Source organism: Megachile rotundata, chromosome 1 (genome assembly GCF_050947335.1).
Source record: "Megachile rotundata isolate GNS110a chromosome 1, iyMegRotu1, whole genome shotgun sequence".
In the NCBI taxonomy this organism is placed as follows: Eukaryota; Metazoa; Arthropoda; class Insecta; order Hymenoptera; family Megachilidae; genus Megachile; species Megachile rotundata.
In genome coordinates, this window is record NC_134983.1 from 13,071,828 (window position 1) to 13,096,163 (window position 24,336).

At 31.0% G+C, this 24,336-nt stretch overlaps 1 protein-coding gene across 1 annotated transcript in view; it reads right to left on the reverse strand.

Moving 5' to 3' along the window:
* CAP (Cbl-associated protein) overlaps positions 1-24,336 on the reverse strand; it is a 149,337-nt gene that overhangs the window by 38,165 nt on the left and 86,836 nt on the right. The window contains exons 9-21 of the mRNA XM_076532852.1: positions 20,343-20,390; positions 17,070-17,272; positions 16,043-16,235; positions 15,284-15,382; positions 14,049-14,188; positions 13,223-13,295; positions 12,721-12,756; positions 11,673-11,817; positions 11,214-11,319; positions 7,375-7,407; positions 4,718-4,828; positions 1,872-1,918; positions 927-1,096 (exon numbers count right to left, since the gene is read on the reverse strand). Of these exons, the coding sequence (XP_076388967.1) occupies positions 927-1,096; positions 1,872-1,918; positions 4,718-4,828; positions 7,375-7,407; positions 11,214-11,319; positions 11,673-11,817; positions 12,721-12,756; positions 13,223-13,295; positions 14,049-14,188; positions 15,284-15,382; positions 16,043-16,235; positions 17,070-17,272; positions 20,343-20,390 (1,404 nt within the window). The remainder of the gene's footprint in view (positions 1-926; positions 1,097-1,871; positions 1,919-4,717; positions 4,829-7,374; positions 7,408-11,213; positions 11,320-11,672; positions 11,818-12,720; positions 12,757-13,222; positions 13,296-14,048; positions 14,189-15,283; positions 15,383-16,042; positions 16,236-17,069; positions 17,273-20,342; positions 20,391-24,336) is intronic.

Below are 24,336 nucleotides of genomic sequence, written 5' to 3' on the forward strand. Positions count from 1 at the left end.
TGAAAATATCGATCTATTTAGGTATTTAATGAATTAAATGAATTATGCTAACCTAATTGAAATCGATCAGTAGTATTCTTAGAAAGATATTCTATAAATTCTATTCCAAATTTTTTATGTTAGAACTACATATTTCAACATGTTCGACGCCAGTTAGAGAGTTATTTTAACTTCAGAAATATAATTATTTCAATAGATTATCAAACAAGAGAATTTATAAAGTATTTTAATATTCGAGTACAAGAAACGTTGTGGTGGAACTTGTGCAGGATTTATGACATTCACTGAAAATACTACTGCTGAAGGATTTCCTTAATATAAAACATTTTCCAAGAGCAGATATTATCGGAGTTAATGGTGCAAATTCTATCTTCGTAGAAGAAAGAAACGAATAAATGAATCTTTAATATCGCATCTGACACCGAGGAAATAGACGAACCAAGATTCAATTTGAACGGCCATTTCTGAACTAAGTTATTTGACGTATCCTGACCATTTGATGGAGAGCTTCAGGAAATCACTTAAATGACTCCAAATCAAATTGACGGTCAGACTATTGATAAACCGCGATAGAAAATAAAAATGTGATTACAAAAATTTGACTCATTTCAAGATATTCGGATAAACAGATATCTACCGTAAAAATAAAAATCTATCGAGTTTATAAAATAATTTCGAGATCGTTGACGAGGTTACAGAGAATCGCAGGATTTGTAAAAATGAAAAACTTCATGCTTAAAAGCGCAGGTTTCTTTCGATCGCAGTTAAAATAATTCAAACAAGACCATGCAGAATATTCACAATTAGTAAAACTATGATTAGAAAACGGTAAAAACATGCCTGCTTATCAAACGATAGAATGTTAAATAAATCTTACAGAAATAAAATCGTAGGTTTGAGAATAAAAATTAAAATTAAGAACTCACCCTTCGGTCGCTCAGGGGCTGGTTTACGAAGTCCATGGAGAGGAACGTCACCTCCGCTTTGAACAGTTTTATAAGCTAATCGTTGCTCTAATTGACTCAATGGACTGATGTCTTCTTTGCGACGAAATACTAGCGTGGAATCGCTTTCGTAACCGGACTCTTTTAGAGCACTGAAATTAATCAAAATTCAATTGAGTTGATGTTGAATAACATTCAATACTTCCTTTTGCAAATTTTTAAGCGATTTAGTTATTATTTTTGAATTCAATATTTACGAGACAAAGACTTTTGGAAGCTTGAAAACTTAGAAAGCTGAATTTAATCAAAATTCTGAAGGTTGTAAAATTAATATTTTAATAAAAAATTTTTGAAAGTTGTATAATTATTATTTTCTGTGTACTATGGTAATACAAATTTCTTGTGTAATTATTATGAAAGAGATACGTGTTTCCTGAATAATTATTAAATAACACGTGTTTTCTGTGTAATTATGAAATTAATATATGTTCTCTGCGTAATTATTGCGATAGCAATACATATTTCATGTGCAATTATTATGATAATGCTTTGTAATCAATATCAATTGATTATTCAAGAACGTCTCTGCACATTTTCCAACAGTTCAAGCACTCAATTGTTAAAACACCAAAAAGCTTAACAGAGCTTAATTTGAAAACGTGGAAATACAATATCAGTTTTTTTAAATAAAATTATTACGTGTAAAAGTGTTAAGTCATTTCAAAATAAAGTCAGAAAAATTCACAAGATTTTAATATATTTTTCATTTGTAAAATATTTGATCTCTTCTTAATTTATTTCAAAAATATTGTAGAATACAAAATGTAAAAAAATGACACGTTCTATGTAAACCTATACATGACACGTCCTAAACCTAATTGCAACGAAACTATGCTGTATTTTAAATAAATTGCAAAATGCACTTACTGTGACATATACGGTTTCGCTGGACGACTGCTGCGTTGATCGAAAGGCTGAAAAAGTGAACAATTAATTAAAACTATTTTACAAAAAATTTCCTACATAATTTTCAAAGTAATCATGCTTCTCGCAGGATCATCATACAAGTTTCGGTGGGATTCGTATATAATAGTTTTACATTTTCCAATCTCATTATTTGAACATTTATGCAAGAATCGACAGTGTGTTCATAATACATCAAACAGGAGTTACGACGCATGCGACATTTTGCCAATGCTAAGCGCAAATGAACAACAATGAAGGACAATCAATTAGCAAATGAGCAAAACAGCTGACACAGAGAAGAGATAGAGAACAAAGGAAAAGTGTACATGAACATCGACACCACTGACAACGTAACAGCAATGGAAATGAGTGGAAACGAAACTACTTTAACTCCTTGTCTTATGATATTTTACTTTGTGAAATAAATATCTACTTTTATAAATCTTTTATCATACATAATGTAATTAATTTTAGATAAATTCAGATAATTTTAGGTATCAAATGATGTTGAATTTAAAGAGGAATTGTTAGAATTCAGATATTCATTTATTAAGTTTAATTTGTATGTTCTGGAAGAAATATTAATTTTGAATAAAAAATGAGGTTATTATCATTATTGTATTGACAAGAAATCTATGTAATAATTCGTAGTAGAAGTAATTACAATATTTCAGAATCGTGAACTGATAATATAGTAATTTAAATGAAAATTTTGCAAATCTACAGTTTGTTGTATTCTATACATGATTTTATTTTATAAGACAAGAAGATAAGTTCAAAAAGTACTGTCAACAGAATAGAAGTAAGGAAGAAATACAACAATATTACTTTTAATACAATATGCTTATTCCAACCAGAATAAGGATTTTAAATAACAATTCTGAACTGTCTATGTTTAATACGTCAATTGTGTAGCATTTAGTGCCTGTAATTCATATTCAATACATTACACAATCGTTAACCCTTTCGCTGCTCCGAAATTTCCAAATTTCTATATCTCCAGTTTTTCAAATTTTCAAATTCTCAAATATCCAATTTTCAAAATTTCGAAAATCTTAAATCCCTAAATTTTCAAATCCCAAATTCTCAAATCCTAAAATTTAAAAATTCCCAATTTCTGAAATTTCCAAACTCCTAAATTCCCAAATCTTCGAATACCCAAATTCTTAAATCCTCGAATTCTCAAATTCCCAATTTCTGAAATTTCCAAATTCTTAAATTCCCAAATCTTCAAACCCCCAAATTCTTAAATCTTCGAATTCTCAAATTCCCAATTTCTGAAATTTTCAAATTCCTAAATTCCCAAATCTTCAAATCCCCAAAATCTCAAATCCCCAAATTCTCAAATCCCTAAATTCTCAAATTCCCAAATTTCAGAATTCCCAATTTCGGAAATTTCCAAATTCCTGAATTCCCAAATTCTCAAATTCCATCATCATATCGCAGCGAAAGGGACACGTCAATACATTCGAATCATTACTATTAAAGGATGCTAAATGTAAACCATACTTTGAAAAATGAATATTCAAACGCTTCACCAGAAATGTCGCCAGTTTCATCAGAATTCTCTCATTACTTTTAAATAATTCGATATTACAGAGCACAGTAATACCCATGAAATTTTTGAATATTCATCGATCAGAACACAATTTGCACCGAGAAGCCTTTAATAATAACTCTGAGCTGTCAGAATGTCTCAAGAATACTCAATACGTCAATCCACAGTGGGCTGGGAGACTCGATTTCGTGGCCAGAATCAATCAAAATCTTACGTTGTTGCCAAATAAAATACCTTAATTGATTTAAAAACGAGTAAGATAGATATGTACAAAGTCATTCAACAAACAAACTATTCTAAGTCTTATAATTTTTTAATATTGAGGCTTGTTATAAAATATTTCAAGAACAGTCTGCTAAACTATGTAGTCTACCACATATGAATGTGGTATTACTTTGAAATACGTGTCGTAAAGAAGTTTAAAAAATATCTTAAAAGATGTTTAAATTCATTTTTTGTAAGCAGATGATGCTGCAGATGAACAAATTTCATTACACTTTTGGTTCATCTTCTTACGTAGAATCACCCTAAAGCCACTAGTGACGTGACACCTTGTACACATAAATGATTTATGTAAAAGATAAATTAAAGTAGCGAAGATTAGAATGTTCAAATTTGGTTTGAAAATAGAAGATCAGATTTGATTCCAAAAGACTCAAAAAATCAATTTGAGTAAAAACAATGGCCACGATGAGGGATCTCCCGTCCCACTGCAATCGTGCATCTACTTGTCGACGAAGTATCAGCCTCTAACCCGTGAAGATGTCGTCGACGACGGCGACGCTAGGATAATGTGATTGCTGCTGGAAATAGAAGAAGACGTGGAAGAAGAAGAAGTAGGCGAGACGCGTTGATGATGATGATGATAATGATGATGATGATGGTGTCGATGACGATGCTCGTCGTTGGTAGCCTGTAGAAGGGTCGATCTGATAGCTGTCGATCTGTCGCCACTTGGCGAGCTAGATCGACGAAAGCAACGATCCGGCAATACGAAGCTCTTGGATCTTCCTTCCAGCATGCCAGTGTGCCAACCGCAGTCGGCAGCCCGCTCGAGAGGTCGCACGATCCCATCTTTCGGATCGTACTTTGGGTAATCAAGTAGATTCGTGCCCGACCGCTGCATCGGACCCGGCTTCTGCGATTTAGTATCGCGAATACAGAGACTACGGGAGCTATCCTCTACTGTTGGACGAGATTTCGGGACGATCTCGAGCGTTTTCGAGCTGCTGACCGCTGCTGCCCTTACGTTGTGACTGCTCTCCGGTCGGTACGAGAGGCTAAGAGCGCGATGGCTCAGCCGAGCGTCCAGAAGCTCTTCCATCTGCGTACCCTGAGGATGTCCATTCTCGTTCAACCACTGTCCTCGTTGTTGTCAGGCGTTGTTAGCGTCGTCATAGTTGTCGTCAGGACCAGGACCATCGAGGGTGTAACGGACACGATACGCAAACAGCAGAGATACACACACACACACGCGCACACAGAGAGGCATCGATCACGGTACGTATACGTTCCTCGAGTATTTCGCTAGGGGACCATATGGTGCGAGCTTCCCGAAGAATTGGGATAGACGTGCATGGTTAACCAGGTGCATACAATGGATGCGAGGTATCTGGGAGCTATTAGGATTATCATAACGAATGACCGATCTCGAAATACAGCCAGGAAACACTTTGATCACGGCATAAGTAACGATTTTCTTAACCCCTCGGCTTAGAACGGGACAGGCTCGTTCATTATGGTTCAAGTGTGGCATGACTTGTATTTACACAAGGATTTTTGAGTTCAATACTAATTGATTTATGTAACTAACTAAATACAAAATACCTCATCTTTTATTTATCTCAACATGGCAGTAATTAGTTCTGATAGCAGAAATGGCTTGAGGGGTTAAGAAATGTTTCAGACAGAAGTTGGTTTCCATAAGGAATTAAATAATAATCTGACATGATTAATTTTACGATAAAATGTAAGTTCGAACGTTGAAGTTGCAATAAAATTGCAACAATACCTCGAGAATTAGTGCAACTATATTTGAACGTTTGCTTTGCCCGCGAATTTTGTGGCAGACAAAAGTGACAGTTATGTTAGAGTAAAACACTCAGCAGTCACATTGTCTCTTCATACAAAATGAAATGACAATCCCGCGTTCCTGGCGGTCGTTTTAACATAATTATCTCCTTTGTCTCCCATGACCCATGTTGTGTTTAAATTTCGCGGGCAAAGCGAGCGTTTGAATGTAATTGTACTACTGCTCAAGGCACTGCAATTTTACGGTACGAATTTATGTGAAAAATCCTCGTAGGTGAACGCATAAGTGACAATGTAGGTGCATAGAGACTTTATAATTAGATTTCTGAAATAGTTAACAAGTTTAGCTCAATTAGACCATTTTTTAGCTGTAGCGCGAAATTTAAATTGTAAGAAATTACTTTTATAAAAAGATAAAAGTTGTGTGAATAATAAATAGATTATGCATTGTCATAATTCTTATGGTACTTCATCGATACAAAATAATAGATTGTTATTCAAAATTGTTGTTTATATAATTTATAGTCTTTAGTTAATATACATCATTATTTAAAATTATTGCTTATTTTAAGGGTGAATCAGACAACTTGTATTGAAAACATTGATGAAACTCATTTTTATGTGTTTATGTTTGTAAAGTCATTTTATTAAATTTCAAGTTTGAAACTGTACTATTTTATAATCAAATCATGTTATGGCTCTTATATTTCGAAATCGATCATCTGACATGACGGAACCTAACATCTGAAACTGTTAGTTTGTCAAGATTGAAGACAACACGATGAAAGAGAAAATGTAGAGAAAATAGATTCAGATACACTAGGGAGTAAAACTGAGTCAATAAAACATTCAACAATTCAAATGTACAATCAACAAATACAAAAGTTTGAAAGTTGAGTAAGTTCGTTATATTACTATCTTTTTACAAAAAGCGAACCCTCACTATAGCAATGAAAATATTATAGAAAACAATATAGATGTTGAAATAAGAAAATATTATAGATGTTTAATATTAAAGATGAAAATTATTTGAACAGCTTAATGTATTGCTGATTTCAAGAATAATTTACTTCCGCGTTTTCGATCGCAGGCATGTATAATATGAGACTACGGCGAAGGGAAATTAATGATAGTATGCATCAGTATGTTATAGGAATAGTTGAAAACATAGAAATTTAGAATAAATGTAACAAAGAGTATATGGAAGTTGTGTCTAAAACAAAAGAGAGTTGTGTTTCAAAGAAACTTTGAAAATATGTAATATTTGAAGTTGCCATTTTTTGTAGAAATATTTTTATTGATTCAGTTTTTACTTTCAAATGAGACAACAGATCTCGAAGTCTAATACTTTGCATTAATTCAGCTGTCGTATTTTTTTTACTGATGAATGCCTAAGTGGACAGAATCCAAATTGAATAGTTCAAACATACAGTGTGTACACGAAATAATGATAAATGTTATGAAAAATTTTTTTATTTAAAACTTCATTTTGAAGATAAACAATTTCGAAAAATCTTCACACAACCAGTTATATTTACAAGAACAAATTAATAAAAATTCATAAAAAGAAGAAGAAAAAATTTGACTCGATGTTTGATAATAAACCTTGTAAAATAAATTAATAGACTAATAAAACTCGAGCCGATAATAAGAAAAATAATTTTAATTTTCTTCATAATGTTTTAGAATATTTTTAGTCGATAACGTTGTAAATAAGAATAAAGGATTGAAAAGTTGATAGACCTAATTTATAATAGAAATATACAGAGGAAAGAAAGTGAGAGCAATCAGGAAGTAGACGGAGAAGAACAGTACAGCGAAGGAAATATGGAACTGGTACTTATTTAACTATGATTAAGTATAAAAATGGCGTACCCCATCGAATATGTCCATGACCTCGTCCCACCACTAGAAACACAGAATTAAAGTCAGCGTTAGTCTACGCACTAATTATGTGAGGTTAAAATGATATCAAAAATAATAAACAAAATTAACGAAATGACGTGTTTCACGACTGCTTTTCATCTGAAATATGATAACATATTTGATATACCATACTTTCAATGAATATTACATTCCACGATTTATTTTCAGTAAAAGAATTATTTCAAGTGTACTCAAAAATGTTGTAAACTACATTTACTCTGAAACAAATTTAACTTTTAGATGTTAATTTTATAAAAAAAAATAGTGTTACTTTTAATTAAAATTAAGTGTATAGATACATTCACATTACTTCTTCTCTTTTTCATAATTATTTTAGAGTAATACTTTAAAAATTGAATTACTCGTATTTAGTTTATTAATATATATTATACAACTTTGTATCTAATTTATTGTTATACAAATACTGTAGTAAGACGTTAAATAAGTCACATTAGAAATTAAAATAAGATTTATCATTAAATCACTGCAAAAGTTTCAATACGCTTCTCAATTGCAATTTAATCAATTTCTTATTAGAAAAGAATATCGATTAATTGATAAAGCAATTTAGATTCTTTATCGTTCACGCTTGGATAGCACTTATATGCTCCTGTTATATCAAATGACCCAGTTTTTTTCTGGATTAAACTCTTTGAAAGATATGAAAGTTTTTATGTTCAAACTATCATGTAACAGTAATTGCACAGTAACTCCAAGTGAAACAACTTTTCGTTGCGCTTTTATGTTCTTTGGTATACGAGGCAGTAGTAAATTACCGTAATTGGTGTGTAACAGAATATTCTGAAAATTTACATTCTATATATTTAAACTCAATTATTAATTTTTAGACTCAAATTCTTAAATTCTGAAATTCTCAAATGACCAATTATCGAAATTCTTCATTGCTAAAATTTCCAAATTCCTAAATTTCCAAATGTTCAAGTCCCCAAATTATTAAATCCCTAAATTTCCAAATACCCAATTACCAAAATTTCCACATTCCTAAATTCCCAAATCTTCAAATTCCGAAATTTTTAAATCCCTAAATTCTCAAATCCCCAAATTCCCAAACTTCCAAATTCCTAAATTCTCAAATCTTCAAATCCCTAAATTCACAAACCCCCAAATTCCCAAATTTCCAAATTCCGAAATTCTCAAATTCTCAAATCCCCAAATTTCCAAATTTCCAAATTTCCAAATTCCTAAATTCCCAAATTTTCAAATCCCTAAATTCTTAAATTCCTAAATTCTCAAATCCCCAAATTGTTAAATCCCTAAATTTCCAAATTCCCAAATCCTCGAATCCCCAAATCTTCAAATCCTTAAATTCTCAAGTCTCCAAATTCTCAAATCATAAGTTACAGGAAATAAAATTAATTAAAAACGTATCAAAAATTCTGCAGTTGTTCAATAAAAATTTATTCGATCTTCAAAAAACCTATGTCCCTCGACAAATCCCATTGCGTTTGATCATCAAAATTACCTAAAATTATCCCTTTACGCTTTAAACGAAATAATCCCCTTTCAGATGAAAAGCAAGTCACCGTCCGATCACTGAAAGCAGCACTACTAAAAGCTAACTCAAAAACAACGAGCACGACGGAATACTGAAAGCATAAACGTAATTTCGTGTGCTCGACACGTCGGAACATTGAAATACACACAGTTACGATCGTACGAAACGCAAAAGAAAAAACGAGACATATTCCACACGATTACGCGAAAACAAAACAAGCTTTGAACAAAGTGAAAAGAATGAACGTTGCTTCGTTAAACTGATCTCAACCGTTCGATTAAATTGTTACCTTCCTTCTCGTCCGTGTTACAGAAGTTGGCTAGAAAGCAAAGCCATTTCAAACGATCATGTTCGAGACACACTATTCGGGAAGCTTCTACGTTTAGTACGTACTGTAATGTGACTCGGTACACAGGATCTCTCCAAAAAGATGTACATCGAGAAAATTATAATGGTTCGTTGCTGACAAAGAAATTAGAAGTCATTTTACCATTGTGCAGTCTGAGAGTTTGATTGGGAAACATAAGACAGTTGAATATTGAAAACGCTTAAAATTTTAGTATTAGCACTGAACCTACCGGCATATAATGTGTACTTTGAAATTAAAAGTGAAGTTAAAAAATAAATAAACAAACAAAACATAAATTAGTATACACATTCATTCTTTATCTTGATGAAAATCAATTCTGATTTAAGGAATGTACTTTAACAAAATGTGTACTTTAGAATATGAAACTTAAAGATTGTGATATTGAGAACGTTGAACATTGAAAATGTTAATGCTGAAAATATTTGAAATGTCACTGTTGAAAATATTTAAAATATCAATGTTGAAAATATTTAAAATGTCACTGTTGCAAATATTTAAAATATCAATGTTGAAAATATTGAAAATATTGAAAATATTAGTATTAAAGATAAAAGATTGAGAACGTTGAACATTGAAAATAATAATGTTGAAAATATGTAAAATGTTAATATTGAAAATATTGAAAATATTTAAAATGCTAGTACTACAAATGTCAATATTAAGAACATTGACCATTGAAAATATTAATACTGAAAATATTGAAAATACTTAAAGTACTAATACCGAAAATGAACATCCACAATTCACAATAAAAATATAACACGTCCCCAAATATTTTTCTACCCCCTACTTAATGACACCATACCACTAAATAACAAATAAAGTTATGTTTCAGGAAGTGTCTTAAGAATCCAGAATAAAAAAAGCATAAATACACGTGTCCCATCCGTATTGAGTGTTATAATGTCCTCTGTAATGAACATTTAGTTTAACTTGACGTATACAGCCCATATAAATAACACTCGAACGTTAGACAGTGCACATGTAAATATTTCACCAACAGACGCCATCTCGGGCAAATACGCGTGTGCACACGAGAACACACACGTGTATTTACCCATGATGCTCCGTGTGAACATAGTCATCTGCATGATCAGTTCATTCTGAATTTCAAACATGACACATTAGAAATGAAACATTCGGCTCTCGATTGATTGTATCTGGAAAATCCTGCGTTGATCATAATTATAAATTGAGATACACAATTTTACATGATTTCAAAAATGAAGTCGCAGACTGTAAAATGGTGGACTCTAAGATTTCTTCGAATGCAGAAGATTTTTCAATAATTTTCACGATGTAAATCTTTTTTTGAGATTCCACATATGTGACAGTATTAATTTGCATCAAGCGTCACTTCGATCAAATTTGTAGATTCAGCACACTGTACGAGGTTAAAATTTCCGTTCTTTTTAACGAAGAAGGGAGATCGGATTGCTTTTTCTCACCAATTTTGCAATTTCTTTTGTTTTTGATGAACTGTAGATTTTTTATGGCCGTTCGCGTAACGCTTATTTTTAGCATCCATCTTAATCAAGATATTTTAAATTATTTTTAGTGCAATGAACTGAAAATATTTTTAGTCAAACTGTACTTAAAAAGTTATTTTATACGATTGATATAAAGCTAGTATCTCGTTATTCAATATAAATTCACATAAGTATCAAATACAGATAACTACAAATATCACTTTTCAGTTTACTTTACTTATTTCGTTATAGAAAAATAGTGACCGAAGTTAGCAACCTCGCTTGGTGATCCTTCTTCGTTAAAGACAGAAGTAAACCTTTACTGTAATAAATGTCACGAAATTTCGACAAGGAACCACATCAAAGGAAATTTATGACGGAGAATGAAGGTAAACAGGATTGGATTATATTTTTAACGTTTTAATTTTCTTACCTCTTTAGCTTCCTTTTCAGAAATCGACGATCGTCCAGGTTCGTAATCCTCGATGCGTCCTGGTTGATTCTTGTAAATGTCTGGAGTGTACTTCAATGGTCCATTTCTAAATTACAAGAAACGTTTTATCATTAATACGATAAAAATTGAAGTAAGATAAAATGTGATTAAGTTGAATGTAATTACAAAAGAAAGTTTTGTACAGAAGTAACGTTATGTTGCAAACTGAAGTATGAAAAATAATTGAACTGAATAGATTAAATCCGTGCGTTTACCAATTTCAATCTTACAATTAGTGATAATAAAATTTTATTTAAATGAACACATTTTTAATAAAGATAAAATAAATAGTATTTTAATATCAGATTTAAATAGACTTTTGACGAAAAATACTTTTTTAAGTATTTTCAAACCTACTCTTACAAATATATTGTAAATATAATCTGAAAATTTTCTTACTTCCTAGGCATAGTAGAAGTGGAAAAATCATTTTCTTTGTTTCGTAGACGTCGACGATTGTCAAACGTGGCAGAACGTTCTGTGTACAAACGATGTTCCGGTTCGCTCAAATATCCACTGCCACTTCCGTAACCATATCTCGTTCCTGAAAAAGACTCACCAGTTGCAGAAAATGGTGGTAAAATTTGCTTACAAGTGGGTTACGAAAATTGTTATGAACAGAAATTTGTACGTAAATTTGTGATGAATTTTGAGATAAAAGATCTCGGAAGCTGTTATGGCTGGCTGAGTACAAATGGATTGTAATCAGCTGTTTTGTTGTAGTGCTGCACAATAAATGTCGATTTTAGACTACTTTCTTTAGAGACATTTAGATTTCACAATCTTTGATTTTTAGGTTTTTTTGTTCAGCAGACATTTTTTCCCTAATTCTCTATTTGAGTAAAGAAAGTTGCTGTTGATCAAAATTAATGATCATAATCCGACATTTATTGTGAGACTTTTAAAAAAGTGGAACCTTCCTTATCCACAATGGTTCAAATACTGTGCTATTCAATCACACAATTATTTAAACACGGTATATACGTACACAGAATTCAACATCTTATGCTAATTGCAAGGCGAAAAAGAAATATGCTAGTTTTTTATTCTTGTTATCAATTAACATTTACATTAAAAATCTGGGTATTGTAATTTTTTAAAATTCTATTACCTGCACAATATTTTGCAATCAATTTGAATAATGGAGGTTCAACTGTACTTAACTTTGAAGGCAAGGGGTTAAATAAAGGCAGACCACTCCACACGATCCTTGCCGTGTGTATTAAACAATTTATTGTTACTTTCACGCTCAGGATTAATTAATAATCATTAGGTAGGTTAATATTAAACACTATCGTTATACAAATAAGACGCATGTTTGTCATATAAAAAAACAGCGAAATCAACCGAAGAAGAAGGCCATTATAGCGACGTGTTATTACGACTAAGCTGTTATTAGTGTTTTTATTATATTGCAGTTCGTTCGATTCTAAATGCATGTATTCACCTCTTCTTTGTTTGTAACGTATGGTTACGTAGTCATCTGAAAATGAGATTAAACAGCGTTAATCTCGTACTTGTTCCGATGCATTGTTAATATATTTTTATTACTGTTGTGAAAATTAAATAAATTTCCAAAACCTTAAATTCTACATTTTTTAATTTCTAAATTACCAAATTCCCAAATCCTCAAATCCCCAAATCCCCAAATCTTCAAATCCTCAAATTTCCAAATCCCCAAATTCCCAAATCCCCAAATCCTCAAATTACCAAATTGAAAATCGAGAATTATGTTCATTTCTTACAAGCTGCACAGTTGAACATAATTTTAAAGAAACGAATAATGTAACACACTATAATTTCATAACACTGTTGCATATATTGTTTAATTAAAAATTAAGAAAAAAACTATACATGTGCTCATAAGCGTCCTGGTTATATTAATTGCAGTTATAATCAATATCTCATATAAACACTGAAGCTATTTAATGTTTGCTGCACAAACTCACCGGGTCTATCTGCACGATGCAACGAGTCGTACATTCTCTTATACCATTTCGTTTGATTATTCTCCTTGACTTCCTAAAATATTTTATCCGATCAAACAATAAATAATACAAGCTAATTTCCGTCGAGCAATTTTTAATATCTTTCTTTCTAACGCAGAGAAGCAAACACAGTTGTATGAAATATTATTCAGAATCTTGTTGTTAATTTGTATATTTCTGACGATACGAAATTGTCTAACTTTACATGTAAGTATATATCAGCAATTTTCTAATTTCACGCGTACAAGTCAAATTTCACAAGTATTCTAATTTCACAAGCGTACAACTTATTTCTGAGTTAGTATATCCCGAAGTAATTTTGCAAACACTCAATTCAGTTTCTTATTGTAAAGCGATAATTCTTTTGTTCTCGAAAGATAAACAAAATTAGATTTTACTAAAGCATTATAAAGATCAAACAAAATATAAAAGGGGTGTTTCATTCGTTTGACACATTTTTCAGAAGCACTATTTTGCAATATTTTTTATTACATTGGTTTTGAGATTAAAGAGCTAACTAAAAATATAAGAATAAATAATAAAAAGCATCAAAGTTGAATAAAAAGTCTTTTCATTCGTCTGACAAATTTTTAGTAACAAGAAGCACTACTTTTGAAATATTTTTAATCGCTTTGAATTTATGTACAAAAAGTATTATGAGCAATAAAAAAATGAAAGCAAATTTTTGAAAAATGCACAAGAAGATATTAAGGATAAATTCAAGAGAGTATCAATCATTTACCCCGACAATTACTCAAAAATTTTCAATAACGTTTTACAGACCTACCGATCTCAAAACAAGAGGAATACCCTCCTTAGTTGTTGGGCCAATACCCTCGAATTTCCGAGGACCTAAATCGGCCATCTTCTTCGGCGGTTCATTTTCCGTTTCCGGCTCGCTCTCGTATTCTTTCTTCACCGTGTAGACTGAGCGAATATCAGTATAATTTCACATAGAGTAACATATTGCAGTATAGCAATACTCGCGACAGTCTTTAACCCCTTGCCCTACAATGTCATCTCACACTGCAGTTCATTTGCGACAAGTCTTGTATGTTCACCGTAATTGAATTTCCGATTCAACTCTAATTATCTTTAGACTGAACCGCAGAATACAAAGTGTCCCTAACTTTTTAACTATCTTTGTTTCAACCTTTTGCACTCGGAAGGTGACATTATTCAGTTTAATACAACAATTTGAAACAAATAGTTTTTTAATTAAATAGTAGTACACATACTACGGACAGTGGAACAGACAATGGTGACAATTTATAACAAAGTTGTAATTTTTAAAAAATTTAGTAAACTTTTCAACTAAAAAGTTGATTACATACATACATACTAAAAAGTATGTATGGTAACAGCAAAAATTTAAGTGCAAAGAGTCAGGTGTAGCAATAATTAGTTGCAAATAATGTAACTCCTTAGAAAATTGTAGGTTAAGGGGTTAAACTCTTAAGGATCGATTCTGGTAATATTACAATTCACAAAGGTATCCTCTTATTATCCTCAAATATTAACCACGTGGATTTACGTATAAGGAGTACAATTAATCTCTTGTGTTAATAATTTTGTTTCGACTGAAGTTATTTTTAACATCAAATTATTATTAGATTGTTCCATAATAAATACTAATTTTCGTAGACGTTCAATAATTTATTTACGTGTTAAACATTTGACAATCAGTGTTAAGTATCAATACTAACAAATACTGTGAAATTTTTATTATCGCATATTGCTATATAATAGCTTTCATTTGATAGTTTATTATTACACGATTAATAATTTAATTTTTCAAATTAAAAATTTTTTAACACAGTTACCATTATTCAAATTTAAATACATTCGTCATGGAAAAAACTTGATAAAACCAAACTAAAAAGTGATATCGCAGAAGGATTTATATAGAGTCTAGATTGTAGCTAAAGAAACCATGAGTCTCGCTACACAGGGGTTAAAATTAAACAATACTTGATATAGGTTATAAAGTACTGTAATAAGGTGGCTGAAAAATGTACTCACTTATTTCCCCTGGACTAATGAGTGGCTTTTCTTCGTTCGTTGGACGTTTCACTGTTTCATTTTCCTCTAGATAAGCGGCTCCTTTTGGTATCTGACCCTCTAAAATCATAAAACATATTTTTGTTAATAATGTTCTCATGCTTCGTAATATTTCTTTAAAATAATTACTAAATTGTACATCAATTTCGGAAAATAGAACCTAAACAAATTTTTTTAATTAAAACAAGTATATTAAATTTTTTTAATTGAAACAAGTATATTAAATTTTTTTCTTCGAACAAGTATTAGTGTATTAAAATTTTATTAATTCAAAGAAGTATCAGTGTACCTAAATTTTTTTTATTCAAACTCAAGGAGTATTTAAATTTTCGTAATTTTGCAGTCTGTAATTTTTTGTGAACAAGTGTCAGGAAATTTATGACATAAATTCTTCTCCAAAGCTGCTGTGATAAATTTTTAATGTCCAATGTACCAGCACATCAGCGAATTTATTTTTAAAAATTCCTCGCGGATTATTAAACACTAGTATGGAATATACGCGTCAAACAGCAGATATAAATATAAATTATAAATTTGACGAAAAGGCAAAACGAGGAAGGCTATTTTTACTCGATAAAAAGTGAACAATTTAACAGCACCGAAATGAAGTTTTTGATTGATGCATAAACACGTCAAAGGCGGTTAAATTAAGCAAATATTTCGACATTTTTTAAATTATTTTTTCGTACCATTTCGTCTCTATATGATATTACATCGTACCTCTTGCTTTTTGTAGCAACGTTATGGTTGGATTCTGAGCACGTGGCAGACGAGGAGTCGAAGCTAATGAATTTAGTCCTTGCGACGGTGCAGAGTGAGAATTAACAATTCGAGAACTCTCGTAAATTGTTGTTCGCAACGTTTCCTTCTTCTCTTCTTCCGCTTCCCAAGGTGGTGGAGCCTCCTGTGTTGTCTAAGAAAAATTTAAATGACTCGATTGCAAATAAGTCAAACTTTAATTCATTGTAATAGACTTCATTATATTCACTCTAATATAACGAGAAGAATAAACGGAATTGAATTTGTTCTTCCTTCACCATTAAAAGACAAGTTACGTAAAAATGCATGGAAGCATTACAGAAGCTCTTTCAGGAAAAAGAGGTCTTCATATAGATTCGAATTGTACTTTCAGTACAAAGAAAATTGCACATCGTGCCAATATTTCAGCTTCTGTACGAACCACATAGCAATTTAAAAAACCCTCAATATTGAAAGAAAGTTCTTGAATAAAAATTCATACTCGAACAAACAGCATGAAAAAACAAACATGAATTAGATAACTGAATACAAGCACTTTCCACTTTACAGAGATCCTCGACTAGTAAAGATCAAAACTAAACTCAAGTTACAGAAGTAAAATATTTGCAAATGTAACAAATAATTCTAACTGAAATAAGATTTATCTCAAGTTACATATTATTTTGGAGGAGAGGAAGCAAAATCTTAATCTTACACAGATTTTCGAATTACCAAGGTTTGACTGTATAATTTAGTTTAACTACATACAGGGTGTCTCACAACTAGTATATTTTAACCCTTAACATACACATTTTGAAAGTTAAATTTCAATTTTTAATTTTGTTGTCTAAATTTACATATTCTTGTAGTGTATAGGAGAGACCAAAATTTTAATTTTATACAAAATTTTGAGCTACAGGGGTTCGACTGTAACTTCAACGGGAACGTTATAAAATATTTGTAGCACTCAATAGGTTTTACAAAGCGGTGATAAATCTTGGAAACTCACTTCTTGCTGTGTTGGCTTTTTCCGGCTTAGAATGGGGCTTTCAAATTGCACCGGCCGAAATTCCTTTTTCTCTGGAACAGGACTGGCTCCGGCGCTGGAAGGTGTCCAGACAGGAGGTATTCCACCATCCTTCTGGGACTCTTTTCGATCAGGACTTGGTTCTTTCGGTGGTGGAGGTGGCTCGCTTCCAGGTGACCAAACGCCTGACGATAAAAGTATACCGTTAAATTATAGTAATCATTTGACGAGATATTAAAATACACGCATTAGTAATAACACTACATCGTAATGTTAATGTGTTATATTCAAACCATAATAAAAATATTTATTATATTGCATATATTATTTAGAACATTCACATTAAATTATGTCCCTTCTTCAATTTTTACACGTAACTACTTCAGATACAGAAATTACTGAAAATTATTTCAGATTGTTAAAGTATTTAGAATTTCAAAAATTGTTTTAAGTAGTACTTATATTGTTTTGAAGTGAACGCCTGATGTCTAAAAATCTTATGTAGGACATACCTGTAATACTTTTCTGATTTAAATAATTAAATAAAATTCATTAAATTCATTAAAGATGAGAAGATTCAAAATAATTATTCAAAGTATTATTCCAAAATTGTCTATATTATAAGAATAGAAAAATTAATTTTCAGTGTTACAAGAGCGAAATAAACAATTTTGATATAATTTATTTGGTTTCGCAAAATGAGATCACTGTTCGAAATTATTTATTTCTGCTAAAAATAATTTTTCCTCCGTTCAATTCTTTTTTCTCAACTGTTTTTCAATAAAAGCATTGTGTCAAAATCTACGATTTACCTCGCTAATGTAACTTCCAAGAAAAACAAAATTAAAGCGACGAAAATAAATCGAACATTTCTCGATCGCAATCGGTATACGAGACTACATTTTCTCCCTCGGAGATTTTGGTTTTCCTTGCATTTTATTGCTTCGCGTAAGTAACAATCGAATGGTAGATTTAAATTAAAGATAAACAACATTTGAGTCGAGTCGAAGAAAGCTGTGTTAAGGTCTTTGCTCCGAAGCAGACAGATGACTATCGCCACGTGAATTTAGCGAGAACCAGCCAAAATCAACATTCTGTGTCCGTAAGAGACTCGCTAATCTTGGCATGTAAAGGCGTATTATACAAGGTGCGCCATAATTGATGGTAAAAAACACGTTCTACAAATCAAAGGAGATACAATTCTCCTATAAATAAACGTTCGAAAATACACCACCTCTGAGCTACACCCTCAGTTCCACAAAAGAAGTGACTAAACTTAAAAGAAATTAGAATCAATGATTCAATACTTACTTTCAAATTCAAGATTAAGTGGAAAAATAAGTAAATAGTGAAGCATCAAGTAACTGTATACAATCATTCTTAATCTCAACTGAATGTGACAGACACGTTGATGAAATGACAAAATTTTGTAACAAATTGTGAAGTCAAAGCAGTCATTTTGTCTGGTTGAAGTGGAAAAATAAGTAAATAGTGAAGCATCAACTAATTGTATGCAATCATTCTTGATCTCAACAGAATGTGACAGACACGTTGATGAAACGACGAAATTTTAAAATATAAATTGTAAAGTCTGAAAGCAGTCATTTTAACTGGTTTAAATATAAACTTAACCCCTTACAACTACGTGTCACATACGTAACACACATTACTATTGAAATGTGATAAACCAAACTCATATTGAATTTTTTATGGAACACTCATATATATATATTAGATTTCCATTCGCACAATTTAAGTCAAATGATGTATTATATTTACATATACTTTAATTTTTAATTGACGCTATTGTAAATTTCACAAAATGTCTTCGAATTTCGCAAGGATGTGAATCACACTGAATTACTGCCACTTGTAACACTCTGTATAACGAATCGTTCTTCCGCGCTGATTTCTCAGTCCATTACGTCAACCGATCCCAGAAAAGAGCGGAAACAATTTTTGGCCGACACAGTGGCAGCTGTAATTATCAAGCTATTAGTTCCCCTTCATGTAATTTCGAAATGGTTATTAATTCCTTCGAGGCTGTTTGAAAAAATACGGTCATCTTAGTAATATCATTTCGTTGACTATCATTTTATTGGTCATCACAGCATTATACACATTAAGATGTTTCTAGCTACTTCTCTGAGCATATTCAGTGCCATTAGTGTCATAAATTGAAGAGTGGAAACAAAAAAAGGTGTAAGTGGTTTTTAGAAAGTTGTTTTTTGTTTGAAGGAAGAATGTTCACAGAGGAAATTTTCTGGGACACATTTGTTATTTTTAAGAAACATTGCGATTTTCCTTTGCAATTTATACAAGGTTCTATTTATAAACTATGTTCTGGACTGTTTTATTCTGAAGAAATAGTCATACGCTGAATGGGGTGTAAAACAAAAATACATTCGTTCAGGTACATAATACTGATGAAAACAGTCGATAAATATACTATAGCGTCACCGTTCGCTTTGGTTTTCGAAATTACATCAGCTATTTTCTTTTCCTATATTTGACACTTTCCGTGATGGAAGGACTCACATTTTAAATTCTTAGACAGGGTTTTAAGTTGTGATATCGATGCGTAAACACAAATTACTTTTAGCTCACCAGAGTCTTATTTAACTGTTATTTCAAATTCGGACGATAGCTATATAATAAACAATTGAATTGTATTTTTAATTGTATCTTTACCTCTTTTAGCTTATTTTCCTTTCTTCAGAAGGAGTTAAAGATTGTTACAAAATTATTTATAGTATAAATTTGAACTGTTGACAATTCACGAGCATGCATAATTGAAAATTAACTAACACACATCTTAAGTTAGAATTCTATTGACAAAAGCTTTAATTTATAATATATGTCAGTTCATTAGAAAAATTCTGCTACCACAAAATTTCATGTTTTGTACAAGAAATCTATATAAACCCTAACATTCACTGTCTTCAATTTATTTAATTTTAGTTTTCAAGGTTGCACACAAAATTTTAAAGAATTCTGTTTATAGACTTTCACAGAAATTTTGTACAAGTTTACCAACAAAATTATTATTAATATTATGAAGTAGATAATGATATCAATATAAATAAATATATTACCAAACTTAATAATTCGCGAATATTTGATTAAAATATAATTCTCATCTTTTAGATAAAATTTTGGTAAATACGTAACATGTTATACGTTTTCTTGTATTGGTTTTCAGTAGAAAAGTTTAAAGCATTCTGTTAGTTCCACGCGTTCTTTTACAGTTTTTACCTGGTGTTGCAGACGAAGCTTTAAACGTGGGAGCGAACATAACGTTCTCTGAAAATATCAACAAATTATTTAAGGATTCGATCAACTTTATTCCTGTCTGTTGGAGCACTGTATAACAACGTCAGTACAGAGAAATTAAAGTACAGACTAAAAGCACGATATCTGATTCTGTTTTTTCAATGTACAGAATATTCAATTCAATAAAGGTTGTCCTGCATTCGTGTTAATTTTATAATATAGTTACGTTTATGTAATATGTACACTACGTCACTTCTGCTTTGCTTAATTGTTTTAAAATATGTAATAGTTATTCGTAATGAATACATGAAGATAATATTAGCTTTCCATGTATCAAATGGTAGATTCTAATAAAAGGTCTGATATAATTTAGCGGGCAATTACTGCCAAAAGAGATTTATGATTTATTAATTTGAACTTTTCAATTTGACACATTAACTGGATTTTAGCATATCTTTTTGGCAGAAAAGTACGAAACATTATATCTTGTTACAGAGTGTTCCAAAAATGATTGCATAACCTCAAAAGTGTAGATTCGTTTTTATAGTGTAATAAGTAAAAGAATTTTTGTATTGCTCTAATATAGTATACATATGCATCTATGCATTATGCATTATTCATATTATGCATTATAGCTCTGATATATTACTTATGAATCTGAGTGAAGTTAAGGAAGTTAACTAGGAAGTTAACTATTAACTAGTGAAGGAAGATAAGTATTTTACAAATAGTTCAACAATTTAATATATTTTATGTAAATATTAACTCTAAAGCTATATTATTTGTTAAAGCATTAATTTGTTAGAGTATCAATGATATATGTAAGAGACAATATACCTCTCTGTTTATTGTAACAACACATATTCATTACATACATTAATCATCAAACTTGTCTGTAATATTAATATCCATTATCGTATAAAAATATTTCCACGAGTATTTGCTCTGAAACCTGCATTGTTTGATATCCAGCATTACAAAAAAAGAAAAATTGATCGTCTCACTCTGTCTTCTGCCAATCAATTACTCTGTCTATTTCAAATGGTCTATTTAAAGGTGATATCCGCATTGACAGGAGATGTGACCTTTGGAATCAAGCCATAATTACTGTGGCACAGCATTTGCAAATAAAAAAAAGAGAGAAGTCTTTGTTTAAGCTGGCTCCGAAAATAATACCCACTGTTCTTTCATTTATTAATTGAAAAGAACTGTTTTAGTAAATTGTATCTGATATGAATACAGACTCTTATATTCGTCTCCTAAAAGTTCGACAACAAATTCACTCGTTTTTACAGAGAACTAAAAGCTTTAATAATATCATTAGCCATTAGCATAAACCCATTTTAATAATCACTAGAAAAAACTAATGAATACTTATCCTTTCTCTGTAATTGCAGCAATGTCTGATAACATAAAAGATTGAGATTCATCGGGGTGGTATTCTTTCAACCTTTAATCACGACGAAGAAGGTACTAAAGGCCCCTCAAATTGCTTCTTTATGAGAACGATGCAAGTCATTAATAATAGAAGCGAGCTTGATGGGCTTTAAATGGAACCGCAACAGAAAACTCAAGAATCCAAGAACTCAAGAAGGTAAAACTGAGACATAAATCTAAACATTCCTTAAAGCGTAACGGTATGAATTTCTACGAATGCAATTGTATTTTTGAAATTGCAACTAATATGAGACGCTACTTTTTTTACGTAATGATAATTGTTGAACATATACATATAAAGAGAAATAAAGAGAAAATTAAATTGTTACATTTCAAAACATATGATAAGAAAATTAAATTGTTAAATTTAAAGAAGATAAGAAGTGAATTAAATTGTCTGAAATAATTCACTTGAATGATCCATACATACATAGTATGCATTTGTTGAGTAATACTGTCCAATTATCTTCTGGTTGTAGGATTCTCAAAATAGATCGACTTGTCAACAAAGCCTACTATTGCTTTTATTTGGCACGAAAGACTCAAACGATGAAATTAAGAAAATCAGAGTAACTAGTACACATAATAGCTAAATTGTTAATTTGTTAAGATGTTTATTTTCTGATAAACAATTTCTAACATGATTCATTTACTTCTAGCTCTACTTTCTCAAATAACATTTATTTCATTAAAATAAAACGAAACATACGAAAAGTCATAAAAAAATTTTTAATGAAATCCTCACTTTCGAAAGTTACATCCAATTTACGAAATAGCTTAACTCGTGTTCGATCGATTACATAGTCTAAGACAAAATAAATCACTCTCGTTGTAAAATAAATATTTGTTAAAAAACAAACAAACTAGTAGAAACTACAAACTAGTTTCCACGAAGGAAACTTGTTTTACGTATGTCAGAAGAAGATTAAACGCTCGCTAGAGGCACAATACTCCACGTACATAAAGTAAGAAGGAAAAGAAGAGAATTTCAGGACGAATCAATAGATTGCCACGGCCGCGCAAATCGAAAATTCCATGAACGGTGAAATAGAAAAGATACGGAAGAAATATGAAGCTAACAAACGAAAATAGCGCGTAACTTCAGCCACGAACACACCTATATATATTGCAATTTCGTGCAATCTGCCGGGCAGTAACGTGACACCCTTATGTAATCGAGAACATCAGCATGCTGTTCCACGTTTTCCTTCGATGTTTGTAAAATATTCTCGAGTTCCCTGGCTCTACGAACTATCACCTTGCACTATTATAACTTTGTTAACGCGTTCACTGTCACGCATGGGGTTGGTGATGGCCGCCATAATGCAATCGATTACTCAGGAGAAGCTATACAGACATATTTTTCAATTGCAAATTATGCAAATTGCTAACTTATGCAAATTAGTGAAGAATACAATAATAAATGGAGAATAGAATAATGACATGATTCCAATATCATCTAACACTAAATCTACGAAATCTAAATGAAAATGATGGATCTTAGATTTCTTGCTTTAAGTTATGAAAATCAAGTTCTAATCAAAATGCATAACTTTTATAGAACTAGTGAATCACTGTACAAGCTAATCTACGTATTATTGATTATTTATTTATTTTTATAGTTTAGTTTAAATTTAAATATAAATTGCCGACGTCCGAAAAACTGGGGTTTGCATTGCACGCGCATCCATTTTGTCTGACAGTGCATTAAACAGTTGTGCAGCTAAAGATCGATTGAAGAAGTTTGACATTTTGAAAGAAACTGACAAAAGATATCAGACCAATTTTTTTTGCTATTTTTTATATTGTAAATGACGAATTGTTACTTTAATATAATTCTCTGTCTGTAGTCTGAGGGATAATTGTTTTATAATAGCACAAGTAAGTTCCCTTTTTTGTTAGTGTACATTTTTAACGCACAAGTTAAATTTAATAGTGTGTTATGAACAGTAAATCTTTCTGATTTTCACATTCGAGTACCAAACCTCAATATTTAAGAAACGATGATCTCAGTTTGATAACAGTTCGAAATTTATTCCTTCTGCAATAGCGAGAAGCTATTTCTGCTATTTCCGATCATATAAATAGATATCACACTCTTGTATTCTAATTTGAATTCGAAGTTTACAGCGGAAGCAAAGGGATATGGATCACTGTTTACATTCGCAAAAATTACTTTTCGTGAGGTTTATATATAGATAACCCTTCTAAAACATTTATATACATACTTTGAGTACTGTCTTCTGTAGCATAATCTGAAAATTGCCAGAGCACTCGTATCAACAGAGAATTCTTCAAAATATAAGATATAGATAGAACGTTGTAAGGAACTGCAGGGAAGTCACTTATATAGTCATTCTATTACACAAATTAATTTAAAAAAATTATCAGACAATGAAGATTATTAAAAGAAAGAAAATTAGACAACTTTTGTATGATGTTAAAAGGGTAAAAATTAGTAAAAATTACTTTAAAAATTGTACAAATATTTAGTATTATCATATTTATTTATTTGTATTATTATTTTGAATTTAACTAT